General features: G+C 37.3%; 1 protein-coding gene across 3 annotated transcripts in view; it reads left to right on the top strand.

Moving 5' to 3' along the window:
* LOC101829606 (aprataxin and PNK-like factor) overlaps positions 1 to 14,443 on the top strand; it is a 59,737-nt gene that overhangs the window by 2,179 nt on the left and 43,115 nt on the right. For 2 of the 3 annotated variants that reach the window (XM_040738281.1, XM_040738283.1), the window contains exons 2-3: positions 1,355 to 1,426; positions 11,287 to 11,459. In XM_040738281.1, coding sequence (XP_040594215.1) covers positions 1,355 to 1,426; positions 11,287 to 11,459 — 245 coding nt within the window. The remainder of the gene's footprint in view (positions 1 to 1,354; positions 1,427 to 11,286; positions 11,460 to 14,443) is intronic. The other variant, XM_040738282.1, reaches the window with a different exon arrangement.

The following is a 14,443-nucleotide window of genomic DNA, read 5'->3' as shown; positions in this document are numbered from 1 at the left end:
AATAATTGCTGCAGTAGTGTTGTGGTAAATCCTAGTGTATAGCTCAGCCTGTAGCTCATGCAGACGATAGGGTGAGTCTGCTACTGATTCTGTCCACTCAGGTACACTTTGCAGAACAATAAAGGAGTCTCTAAACTTTATTTTTGTAAGTTATGATATTTACTTTTTTGAAATAGCCATATTTTAATGAGGTTTTGATGCTGTTTTCCCTAGGACTTTTGTTCTGTTTTGTTTTTCGAGACAGGGTTTTGTCTGTGGCTTTGGAGGCTGTCCTGGAACTAGCTCTTGTAGACCAAGCTGGCCTCAAACTCACAAAGATCTGCCTGCCTCTGCCTCCCGAGTGCTGGGATTAAAGGCCTGTCTCCCTAGGAATTTTTTTTAGTTAACTTTTTTTTTTTGGAATATTACTTTTTGTGGTCCTCATGCTGTTGTCCCCTGTATGTTTTGTGTAATATCATTAAGTGTGGAATGCTACATGATTTTGAAAAATGAGTCCTGATTGGTGACAGTTTCAATGTTTTTGTAGCCTTAGTGGGTTTAATTTTATCTATACATTGCTATAGCATGCTTTGAGAGATAATGTTGGTCCTGCTATTTGTAATGCTAGACTTCAAGTATTTGACAATAAGTGAACTAATCATAAGACAGTTCATATGATCATAATGTCATATAGTTGTTGCTGAAGATGTTTTTATCATGTATCACCCAGGGACAAAAAAGTTAATCTCAGCTGCTATGTTTACAACGAGGTGGGAAGGACGATCATTTCAGCATTTAAAATAGAAGCAGTTTTGAACTTAGATGTGGTAAATAATTGTGAGTGTAAATTGACCATTGTTAACTCCAAACAGAAAGTAATTATATTGAAGGCATAGATGCTGATCTCCTCTTCACTGTAAATGTTTGACTTGGGCTGCCACACGTGACCCTAGAACAGGAATGCAGGTTGTTTGATCTGCCTGACCTTGTGGTCACACCCTTCACGTTTACACTTAACCTATAGGACAGACTGAATTTTTATATTTGAAGTGTTCCCTAACCAGTACATCCTGAATATTTTTCTTATTTGGCAGGCTTTACTGGTAGATATCCTCTCTAGGTAGGTTTTATGTGTAGGAATTGGGAGGATTTGGGGATATGTAGACCCCGGGCTGTTTTTGGTAGTCATTTACTCTTTCATGGGTTTGATAAGTCCCCCTTCACTGTTTCATTATCTGTTAAGTGAAGGCGGTTATTTGATGTGCAGTTATTGAGTTAATAGTATATTTAATGTCTAGCTTACTAATTTCATAGGTGTTGCTAAGGGTTTTATCTTTCAAGGAGATGGCTAAATTTGACATGTTTTCCCTTGTAGATAACAGACAAAAAAGTATCCAGAAGACATGCCCTTCTAGAGGTGGTGGACAATCAGCTTCGAATCAAACCAGTGGGTATATTAATTCATTTTAACCCTTTGCTTCTTCCCTTCTAATATCTGATTAGAGATGCCTGTTTATTCTAAGGTTTGGAAATAGGGAATTTATGTCAGAACAGAACCTATTCATCTCATACCTGTGAGGTAAATATCTAAAAGTAAACTGTATTTCTCATAGTTCAGAGTTGAATTTGAATGGTTAGAATTAATGGAAGCTGATTGCCTGTGTGTAAATTATAATTTTGTTCATACTGGATATGCCAAGTAATTCACATAAAAATACCTTTAACATGGGCAAAGGAGAACATTCCCTCTGTAAATGAGAACCTGAGCTCTGGTCCCTAGTGCACACGTGAAAATATATGTGTGGTGGTTTGAAAGAAAATGATCCCAAAGGGAGTGGCATTATTAGGAGGTGTGGCCTTGTTGGAATAGGTATGGTTTTACTGGAAGAAGTGTGTCACTATAGAAGTGGGCTTTGAGGTCTCATATGTGCTCAAGATACTACCCAGTGTCTCAGTCTACTTCCGGTTGCCTGCATATCAACATGTAGCAGCTCCTTCTCAAGTACCATGTCTGTTTTCACACCTCTATACTCCCCACCATGATGATAATAGACTCAGTCTCTGAAACTGTAAGCCTCCACCTCAATTAAATACGTTCCTTTATATGAGTTGTTATGATCATGGTGTCTCTTCACAGCAATAGAACACCAACTAAGATACCATGTGTGTCTGTGACCATAGTGATGAGGTGAGCTTAAGTACACCTGCAGCTTGCTGGTCAGCTGGCCTAGCAAAAATGGTGAGTTCTAGGTTTAGTGAGTGACTTCTCAAGAGAATGGAGAAGAATAGAGGACACCTGAGATCTGCCTGCTGCCTCCAAGGGACATGCGCAGTGTTCCTTTCCCCCAAACTAAAGAATACATGTAACTATGTAATGTGTGGTTTATGGGGATAGATGAGGTAGTAAGTAAACTCACTTCAGTGTTAGAAGATTTTTATCAACACATTTCTGTGGTTCTTTTTATGTAAGAATTTGTAAATTGTAGAATTTTCATTTGGAGCAATTTCTATAGGCTGGACTTCTAATCCTTTGCTTTATAGCCTGAGCATCAGTTCTTTGCAGGGTGATCACGAGACCACATATTTATCCTCTTTCAGTTGCAAACTCTGTTGTATAGGAGAATGAGTTGTGGTATGAGACCCCATTCAGTTTGAATTATTTTATTTGTGGTGTAATAAATATTATGGAACGAAATCTACTCTGACATACGACATTTAAATCATTTTCTGTTTTTACCCCCATCCTGGCTTGTGCTCTACTTCTGAGCTGTACCCTAGCCCTGTGATTTCATTGTTTCTGTATTACTGTCTATTGTGTAAGTCATTACTTCAATCTATACATGTTTTTTAAAATATACTATTTCCTTTTATTATACTATGTTGAACAGTTGTTGCAATAATAGCCTTTTAAATTTAGTACTGGGAAGACTTTTAAGTAGAACTGAATTTAACTCATCTCAACCCTGAATAAATACTGTTTTAAAGCTTTGTATGGTGGGATTGTAGGCTGGTACTCCCCTGTTTCATGCCTAAAATCCATATATGAGTGAGTACATACTGTGTTTGTCTTTTTGTGACTGGGTTACCTCACTCAGGATGGTTTCTTCTAGTGCCATCCATTTGCCTGCAAATTTCAAGATTCCCTTGTTTTTTTCTGTTGAGTAGTACTCCATTGTGAAAATGTACCACATTTTCTCTATCCACTCTTCGGTTGAGGGACATCTAGGTTGCTTCCAGGTTCTGGCTATTACAAATAATGCTGCTATGAACATAGTGGAACAGACGTCCTTGTATGAGTGTGCATCTTTTGGGTATATGCCTAAGAGTGGAATTGCTGGGTCTTGTGGTAGACTGATTCCCATTTTCCTGAGGAATCTCCATACAGATTTCCAAAGTGGGTGTATGAGTCTGCACTCCCAGCAGCAGTGGAGGAGTATTCCCCTCTCTCCACATCCTCTCCAGCATAAACTGTCATTGGTGTTTTTGATTTTAGCCATTCTGACAGGAGTGAGATGGTATCTCAGAATTGTTTTGATTTTTATTTCCCTAATGGCTAAGGGTGTTGATCACTTTCCCAAGTGTCTCTCAGCCATTTTAGACTCCTCTATTGAAAATTCTCTATTTAGTTCTGTACCCCGCTTTTTAATTGGATCCTTTGGTGTTTTGGAGACTTGCTTCTTGAGTTCTTTGTAAATTTTGGAGATCAGCCCTCTGTCAGATGTGGTGTTAGTGAATATCTTTTCCCATTCTGTGGGCTGCCTTTTTTGTCTTGCTGACTGTGTCCTTTGCCTTACAGAAGCTTCTCAGTTTCAGGAGGTCCCATGTATTAATTGTTGACCTCAGTGTCTGTGCTACTGGTGTTATGTTCAGGAAGCAGTCTCCTGTACCAATTCATTCAAGGATACCTCCCACTTTCTCTTCTAAGAGTTTCAGTGTGGCTGGATTTATATTGAGGTCTTTGACCCATTTGGACTTAAGTTTTGTGCATGGCAATAGACATGGATCTATCTGCAGTCTTCTACATGCCACTATCCAGTTATGCCAGAACCATTTGTTGAAGATGCTTTCTTTTTCCAATTGTATAATTTTAGCTTCTTTGTCAAAAATCAAGTGTTCATAATTGTGTGAGTTAATATCAGGGTTCTCAATTTGATTCCATTGGTTTACCTGTCTATTTTTGTGCCAATACCAAGCTGTTTTCAGGACTATAGCTCTATAACAGAGCTTGAAGTCAAGGATGGTGATGCGTCTGGAAGTTCCTTTATTGTATAGGGTTGTTTTGGCTATCCTGGGTCTTTTGCTTTTCCATAGAAAGTTGATTATTTTTCTTTCAATGTCTGTGAAGATTTGTGCCAGTATTATGATATTGCATTGCATCTGTAGATTGCTTTTGGCAAGATGGCCATTTTTACAGTATTGATCCCACCTATCCAAGAGCATGGGGAGGTCTTTCTATTTTCTGGTATCTTCTTTAATTTCTTTCTTTAAAGACTCAAAATTCTTGCAATACAGGTTTTTCACTTGTTTGGTTAGCATTATCTTCAGATATTTAATGTTGTTCTGGACTATTGTAAAGGGTGATATTTCTCTGATTTCTTTCTCAGCCCATTTATCGTTTGTTTATAATAGGGCTACTGATTTTTTTCAGTTAATCTTGTATCCTGCCGCTTTGCTGAAGGTGTTCATCAGTTCTAGGAATTCCTGAGTAGAGTTTTTCAGGTCACTTATGTAAACTAACATATCATCTGCAATTAGTGAAAGTTTGGCTTCTTTCTTCCCAGTTTTTATCTTCTTGATCTCCTTTTGTTGTCTTATTGCTTTAGCTAGAACTTTAAGTATGATATTGAGGAAATATGCAGAGAGTGGACAGTCCTGTCTTGTTCCTGATTTTAGAGGAACTGTGTTGAGTTTCTCTCCATTTAATTTGATGTTACCTGTTGGTTTAGTATTTTGCTTTTATTATGTTCAGGTATGTTCCTGTTATCCCTGATCTCTCCAGAACCTTTATCATGAGGGTGCTGGGTTTTGTTAAAGGCTTTTTCAGCATTGAGTGAGATGATCATGTGTTTTTTCCTTTGCAGTTTGTCTATATGCTAAATCACATTGATAGATTTTTGTATGTTGAACCATCCTTGCATCCCTGGAATGAAGCCTACTTGATCATGGTGGACGATTCTTCTGATGTTTTCTTGAATTCTATTTGCCAGTATTTTATTGAGTATTTTTGCATCAATGTTCATGAGCAGTATTGTTCTGTACTTCTCTTTCTTACTTGTGTCTTTGTGGGACTTGGGTACCAAGGTAATTGTAACCTTGTAGAAAGAGTTTGGCAGTGAACCTCCTGCTTCTATTCTTTGGAACACTTTGAGGAGTATTGAAATTAGCTCTCCTTTGAATTTCTGGTAGAATTCTGCACTGAAGCCATCTGGGCTTTTTTTTTGTTGGGAGACTTTTGGTGACTGCTTCTATTTCATTAGGGGTTATGAGTCTGTTTAGATTGCTTACCTGTTCTTGATTTAATTTTGGTGAGTGATATATCTCCAGAAAATTGTCCATTTCCTTTAAATTTTCGAATTTTGTGGAGTACAGGTTTTCAAAGTATGACCTGATGATTCTCTGGATTTCCTCAGTGTCTGTTGTTATGTCCCCCTTTTCATTTCTGATTTTGTTAATTTACATGCTCTTGCTCTGCCTTTTGGTTAGTTTGGATAAAGGTTTGTCTATCTCATTGATTTTTCTCAAAGAACCAACTCTTTGTTACATTGATTTTTTTTTGTATTGTTTTCCTAGTTTCTATTTTATTGATTTCTGCTCTCAATTTGATGATTTCCTGGCCTCTACTCTTCCTGGGTGAGTTTGCTTCTTTGTGTTCTAGAGCTTTCAGCTGTGCTGTTAATTCTCTAGTGTGACTATTCTCCAGTTTCTTCATGTGAGCATTTAGTGCTATGAACTTTCCTCTCAGCATTTCTTTCAAAGTGTCCCATAAGTTTGGGTATGTTGTGTCTTCATTCTCATTGAATTCTAGGAAGTTTTTAATTTCTTTTTTATTTCTTCCTTGACCCAGGGATGGTGAAATTGCACTTTGTTCAGTTTACATGAGTTTGTTGGGTTTCTGAGATTTGTGTTGTTGTTGAATTCTAACTTTAAAGCGTGGTGGTCTGAAAAGATACAGGTGGTTATTCCAATTTTTTTTGTATCTGTGGAGGCTTGCTATGTTTCCAGTGTATGGAAGACAGAATCCATCCTTCTGCTGCATATAAGAAACACATCTTAACGTCAAAGACAGATGTTACCTCAGAGTAAAGGGTTGGGGAAAGATTTTCCAATCAAATGGACCCAAGAAACAAGCTGGTATAGCCATCCTAGTATCTAACAAATTAGACTTCAAACTAAAATCAATCAAAAGAGATGAAGAAGGACATTTTGTATTCATCACAGGAAAAGTCCATTAAGATGAAGTCTCAATGCTGAACATCAATGCCCCAAATACAAAGGCACCCACATTCCTAAAAGAAATGTTGCTAATGCTCAAATCACACATAAAACATCACACACTTATAGTGGGAGACTTCAACAAACCACTCTCACCCCTGGACAGGACCACCAGACAGAAACTTAACAAAGAAACAAAAGAACTAATACAAGTCATGACCCAATTGGGTTTAACAAACATCTGTAGAATATTCTATCCAAACACAAAAGAATATACCTTCTTCTCAGCTCCTTCTCTAAAATCGACCACATAATTGGAAACATAGCAAACCTTGTTTTTTTTAAAAGAGATTTGTTTATTTCTTGCAATTTTTTTGGTTTGTCTTTTCTTCCATTCCTTGAATTTTTTGTTTGTTTTTTTCCATTTCTTTAAGGGATTTTCTCATTTCATCTTTGATGGTCTCTATCATCTTGATAAAGTTGTTTTTAAGGTCATTCTCTTCTGCTTCATGTGTGTTGGGATGCTCAGGTCTTGCTGGTGTAGAGTCCCTAGACTCTGGTGGTATCATATTGGTCTTTCTGTTGTTGAATGCGTTCTTATACTGTCATCTTCCCATCCCTTCTTCTAGTGGGTGACAGTGGGATCTCTCTCTCTCCTGGTGGTTACCCGTCCAAGGTTCTCGTCTGCTGGGTGCAAGCAGGTTCAATACTCCAATGAATCTCCTCTTCCCATGGGTGGAGGCAAGGCTAGCACCATGATGTAGGCAGACTCTGGATTGCTTGGTCCACTGGAATAGTGTCTCCCCACCCTCCCCCCGTGCAGTCCCTGGGCCAGGAGAGTCTGAAAAGGGCAAGCAGAAAAAAAGGGCTGGAAACAGGCCTCGACTCACCTCTTCTTGTGAATGGAGGTGGACTAGCACCCAAATGTAGGCAGACTCTGGATGGCTTGGTCTGCTGGGTGCAGTCCCCAGGCCAGGAGAGTCCGAAAAGGGCAAGCAGATGGTGGGTTGGAGACAGGAAGGTATCATGTTCTTAAAATTACTTCCTGCTGTCCTGGGTGACAGCATCTTTGGGGATCCTGAGTAAACCGGGATAATGGTCAAGTCATGGGAGAGCTAGCTGTTGTCTAGTCTCAGTGTGATGGGCAAGTGCAGGGCTTCTCTGGACTGGACCTCTCAGCTAGCCACCTTGAAATTTCCCTGAGCAGTTTGTAGTGCAAAGCTGATCTTTGGGTGGTATTTGTCAGCTTAGTGATGTTACCACAAATCCAGGTGGAATCATCATTGTACAGCCCCATCATCTTCTTGGAGACCTCAAAGGTCACTGGCAGGAATGGTTGTAGTACACTGCAGAAAACCAACATTTCAAATGTCATATGTGGCAGATCTCCCAGAGGTTAAAGGACCAAAATCTATTAAATATATCTCGGGCACACAAACTTACTTCCTAGTTACTTGCTTCAGACTCAAGCCTGAAATCACATACAGGAAGCTAGATGTGCCTATTCCTAGAATTATTAATATAGTATATGTCATTAATATCATGACAAAAAGTACATATATAGATATACAATAATCTTATAAATTTTGGTATAATATTTACACCTTAAGGAAAGTTTTAAATAGTCAAAATAAAACCAAAGGATTATGAGGTTAGTGACAATAGAATAGTCCATTAATTTTGGTTTTCTTCTGTGACATACCAGGTGGCTTTTCTGACATGAGACAGATTTTGGATTTTTCTTTAACAAACATGTTTTGGTTTAGAGAAGGAGAGAGCCATGCTCCAGCTCCAAAGCCAGCTTTAATTTTTAATTGAATTGGAACTACAAAAATACCATTTGCCTTATATGTCTGTACAGAACAACAGAAATAAACATTTGGGAAGATTTATGAAATTCTGTCCTGTTAGAGATGTGATATATCAATAGGTCAGTTTACTCTTTTTCTTAGGACATTTTTCTCTTGATGATTTGTCTTTCTTCTAATGTCCATAGTTGGATGCCCCAACCCTAACTTTGGGGACTTCCCTTTTTTGGCAGGTTCTATCCAATCAAATAAAAAGCATTTGTTAGTCTTATAAGTTAGTTCAGATTGAATGGTCATGCTATTTGATGAACTATCGCCTCTCCAAATCAAGAGGTCTTTCCTGTTTGAATATAATCCTTAGCAATCTTGATGGTATCTATAGCTTTTCTGTGGAAACAAAAGCAAAACCTCTTCCCCAATATAACACATCCTGGTTTCCATTCTGAGGTCAACACATCTTTAAAGTAGTTTTTTTCTACTAGCAAATGTCTCTCTACAGCTGTTGTTCCTTTCTCAGTAGCATTAAAAAGTTTAAAGATAATGCAGGATTGTGTAATATATCTCTGGGGATCTTTATTACCCCTTTCTCTTTATTAAGCATATCTTGTAGAGTTTGATTTGATCTTTCTATAACTACTTGTTCTGTAGGATTGTGTGGTATACCTATTGTATGCTTTTGTTGTATATGCAAAAAACTTTCTTTTTACTTGAGACATGCTGGAGCATTCATTCTTATTTTGTACAGGTTTTCTCATAATATGTATTTTCTAATAAATGTGTAATTATAGAATCAGTCTTTTCAAGACTCAAAGTAGTTGCCAATTGAAATCCTGAAAAAGTATCCATGGTGTGGTGCCCATACTTTAATTTTCCAAACACTGCAAAATGAAACACTTTTGCCAAATTTCATTTCTTTGAGTACCTTTTGGCTTTGGCAATAGAATTTGGTATATGAAGAACAAATAGGACATTTCCTTAAAATTTCTTTGGCTTGTTGCCAAGAGACAGAAAAATCTTTCTTCAAACCTTTGCTATTAACATATTTCTTATGACATTCTGTCTTGGGGTACCTATTATCTGGTGGTTGTTCTCCTGTGATAACTGGATAAACTAAGGTTGGTTTTCTAATGATCCTGGGCCATTCCTCTTCAGTTTCATCATACAGTAGTGCAGTTGGTTCTGCTCTAAATTCCTCTGTCTGTGAATATTTTTATTAATTTGTAGGTCTTTCTAAGGCTTGCATTTTATCAGTCATTTTTTCATACTTGGCACAGTTATCAAACCACTTTCTAAAGGTAAGATATAAATTACCAAACTGATAATAATTATAATCGACATTATGTCCATCTCAGCTAAATTAGTTATCCCTTCATTTATTTTTTCCATTTTCAAGTCTTCCATTTTAGAACTATTTAGAGTCCTAACTCCCTGCAATGTAATAATTTTCCCCAGTCTTAATGTGGGAAAGATTTTTTTTAAATAAAATCTAATTCCCTCCTTAAGAATTCCCAGGTGTCTCACTAGATCTGACTTTTCAGTTTTTCCACAACAATGATGGCAGAGCTGTGTGTGTGTGATGGGGTGCTTGGCTGTGTGTTGTAGATTTGGTAACTGCCTGATCATTTGATGTTTTTAAACCAAGCTTTTGTAATTCTTTGGAAAATGTTATTGCATAAATGATGATATTCTCCATTCTTAGGCAGTGATATGTATGTGTACAAATATATACATACATACAAACATACAACATACATACGTATATTTAAATGGCTGATCAATAAAAAATGCTGAGTGATTAAGTTGGTATATTAGGGAAATTGTTGATTTCTCTAGAAAACAATAATTCAGCATGATGTAATAGAGGAAGAAGTCACAGGGAATTATTCTGTATTAGACTTTATTGAAAAAAATCACAGATTTTATATTGTTTTGTTTGCATTACCATAGATTGTGTTATCATATAGTAAGGCGTCTTTTTTTTTTTTTTTTTGGTTTTACAAGACAGGGTTTTTCTGTATTGTTTTGGAGGCTGTCGGACCAGCCTGGCCTCGAACTCACAGAGATCCTCCTGCCTCTGCCTCCCTAGTGCTGGGATTAAAGGTGTGCACCACCACCGCCTGGTAAGGCTTCTTTATTTAAAAACCTAATAGTAATTATAAAACAATTGGCTATTTGACTTACAGAAACAGCCAGTTTTACCTTGATTATATTTAAGATTTTTAATTACATGTGTGTGTATGTGTGTGCATGTGCGTGTGTGTGTTTGTGTGTGTGTGTGTGTGTGTGTGTGTATACATGTATGTGTAGAGAGCACAGGACAGCTTGCTGAAGTTGGTTCTCTCCTCCCACTGGTTAGTCCTCAGGTGTGGTGGCAGACATCTTTACCTGTTAAGACTTCTCACCAGTTCCTATTTGCAAATTTTGAAGTGTCTTTCAGTAGATATTTTAAAAATTACTTTTGAGGAAACTAATTATCTTTGCTAATATGGAGGCAGTCAGTGGAAAAATGTAATCTAAAATGATTAATGCAGTAATAGTTTTGTCCTTGATATGTGTTAATTACTTGTGATTTCAATCTAAATGATATTCATGGAAGGGATTTTATTTAAAAGTAAAATTATTCTTCAAGACAGCTAGAAAGAAAACAGTTATGCTTGAGATATTTGATCACCATCTCCTGCCTCATGGTTTTTCACTTGTTCAATTGTGTCATAAATTATTAGGAGACAATAACTAGCAAAGAAATACTATTGACAGGGAATTTGTACACTTTGGGTAAACAGTAGGGATCCTTCCCATATTGAGAATTATTTTTTCATCTTTCTTATCCATTGAGTAGTTTATTTAACTAATCAATTAATGATTTTTCTTGTTATCTTGGATTCCATCAGAAACAGGAGGTCGAACCCTTTTTACATGTAAATTGTTATGGTATTAGGTGCCAGGCTTACTAAACTTTCAAGTATAATTTTGTACTTAATTATTTTGATAACAAAATTGTGGATCATTTCATATTTAGTTGTATTTTTCACAATCCTGGTGCATCACTGTATTCTTTATTGGTTAGATCCATGCGAATCTGTGTTTCCATCAGTCCTCTGATAAGAGCCAGCTCTTGCCAATGAAGACACATTCGTGGTGCTGGTTGAATCCTGGGGATAGCTTTTCCTTGTTACTCAACAAGTACTCTTTCCGTGTTTTCTCTACACAAGCTGAAGAGGAAATGGAGTGCACTTTACGGTAAGCCTGCCTGGTGAAATGAGAGTGAGTAATGGTGTTTGTATCTGCCTCCTCCACCTTTACAAATGCTTCAGTGAAAATCATCCAAGGCTTGAGTCATATTTGGGCTATAGTAGCCACATAATTTGTGTTTCTGGAAAACATTTGGCTTTGGACATATATGCCTTGTGGTTTGCTTCAATGTGTGCTGTCCTTGACCTTTGTATTCCTAATGTTTCCACCAAACAAAACTAACTACATGTTTCCTTGAATTTTTAGCTTTATTAAAATGTTAAGTTATTCTGATTTGTATCACTGACTTACCTAATAAGAACATCATAAAGTACAGAGTAGGAGAACTGAAGAAATGACAGAGTTCAAACACTAGGACTATAGAATTAAGTGTAAATATTGACATATACATTAGGTATTTCTTGATATCATTGAGGTTTTCATGTATGTTAGAATTATCTCTACTTTGCATTGCCTACCACAACAAAAATGTAAGATTGTTGTTATCAGTCTTGTGTTCATCTGCTCACACTGAAAAACTGATACATGGTAGAAAAGAGCTAAGAGTCATCAGCCTAAAATGTGGAGGAAGCTTTCTTCTCCCCAGAAGACCATCTTGGGGACCTAAGTATAGGGAAGGGCTTATATAGAGATGGAGAGGAGAGGTATATGGGCAGCGGTGGGAAGACCATGTGCTGGACAAGGATTTGTCTTGTTTTTGTTTGTTGTTGGTTTTTCTTTTCTTTTTGGTTTTTGAGACAGGGTTTCTCTGTGTAGCCCTAGCTGTCCTGGAATTTGCTCTGTAGCCCAGGCTGACTTCAAACTCAGAGAGCCTCCTGCCTCTGCCTCCTGAGTGCTGGGATTAAAGATGTGTGCCACCACTGCTGGCTGGACAAGGTCTTAAGACAGTATCTCCACCATTAACCATGGACATTTTCTTTGTCTTTTTTTCCTAACTGGAAGCTAGCAACTCCTAGGGCTAATTCCTTTAGACAAGCATATTACTTTTTTCTGCAGGTTACCCATTCTGGCAATTCACATGCTCTGTGTTAATTAATTTACAGATACAGGATAAGGAGGGATGTCATGGTTTTTGATGTTATCTGAGAGTTGCAAGATGGTCTAGGTTTTAAAGAAAGATTGTTTTGCAGTTAGTCACCTAAGTATTTGTATAGAATGTAGACTAGAGGACAAAGGAAGGGAAGTAAAAGCAACAGCCAAACACATCTCCACTGTTAAATATGACATAAGTTTCATATATTTGAACACTGAAATCTTCATAGCAATGAGTGTGAGGGATTCATAGCAATAGCCTATCTGTGTTGCAGTTGAAGGAAGACAGAGAAGGTTTGAGACTTGCCTAGGGTTACATAATAGGCCTAGATTCTAGATTCGAGCCAGCTCTTCCAGAATGATGCTCTTCCAGACTACCCACCACTCAACCAGAGTGCCTGGCTGCACTCACTGTGAAAATACTCGGGGAATGGGAAAGTCAGCCTGGAATAGTCACAGATTGGAAAGAAAGAGGGAGGAAGGGGGAGAGAGAAGGAAGGGAGGGAGGGAGGGAGGAAGAGAGAAAAAGAGGGAAGGAGAGATCCTCATTAAAACCTGGGCAAATCTCATTGTAATGTAACAACAAATAACCTTAAAATTCATTTGTAATTACAGACAGGGTATGGATTTTGATGGGAGAGGAGCTGGGAGGATGATGGAGGAGTTGAGGGAGGAAAAACATAATCAGACTATATTATATAAAAATAATTTATCTTTAATTAAAGAAAAATGAAAAGGAAAGTAAAAATGCATTTGTAATTATTTTAAAATCAGTTGATTTGTATTAGTAGCATATTTTGTATTAAAGATATAAAAGCAAGTAGCATATTTGAACATAATTTAGAATATATTTTGAACCCTTAGAGATAACTGCCAAAACAAACTTAAATATGAAGAATATTAATGAAGAACTCACATTTCCAAATTTCAAAACCTGCTGTGAAATCAAGACAGTGTGGTCCTGGCATAAAGACAGTGGAGTTGAGGGTTCAGAAATTAGCCCTTACGTTCATGGTCTTTACTTCTGACAGGGACATCAATACTGATTAAACAGGGTGAAGTCAATCGTCCAGACAGTCTGGAACAGCAGATATCCTCATGAAAAAGTGAAGTTAGACTTTCACTTTACATCACATAAGAATCAAAATGGATCAGAGACCTAAATATGAAGAGGGAGAGTGTAGGTATACACCTTTACCTTCTGCTTCAGGCGTCCTAAATACGAAGAGGGAGAGCGTAGGTATACACCTTTACCTCCTGCTTCAGGTGACCTAAATATGAAGAGGGAGAGTGTAGGTATACACCTTTACCTCCTGCTTCAGGTAATGGCTTCACTAGTCTAACATCAAAGCAACAGCAAAGGCAGGAGCATTAGAGAAATTGGATTTCCTTCCATTTGAAAACATGTGCTTATAAGAGCACAGCCAAGAAACAAAAAGGACAAGTGAATTACAAAAATTCATACATCATATATGACTATAGTATATTTATGTCTAGAATATATAAGCAGTTCTAACTCAACAACACAAAGTCAGTTTTAAAATGTGCAACTGATTAGAATAAATATTTCCAAACATGAAAAGATAGCATCATTAGTCACTTGGAAATTTAGGTCAAGTCCACAATGAGATACTTTTAAGAATTTGAAAAAAATGCACATTAAGCTACTAGGCAGCTAAAACCAAAGACATTGGTAAATGTTGATGTTAACATATGGAGAAACCAGAACTCTCATATACTGTGTGGTGTTGTGAGGCATATTCTGATAAGTTTTTAGACTTTTAAAAATAAAAGCAGCTGTTTGTCCTGGCATCCCCAAATTGAAAACATGTGTTCACATGAAAGCTTATACATTGATGCTCACAGTGACATCATTTGTAATAGACTAAGTGAGAAAACAAGCCAAATGTCTGTCAACCTTTGAGTTAGTAAACAAATAT

This window comes from Mesocricetus auratus, unplaced genomic scaffold, assembly GCF_017639785.1.
Source record: "Mesocricetus auratus isolate SY011 unplaced genomic scaffold, BCM_Maur_2.0 Super-Scaffold_100676, whole genome shotgun sequence".
Taxonomy (NCBI): Eukaryota; Metazoa; Chordata; class Mammalia; order Rodentia; family Cricetidae; genus Mesocricetus; species Mesocricetus auratus.
This window is presented reverse-complemented; position numbering and strand designations above follow the sequence as displayed.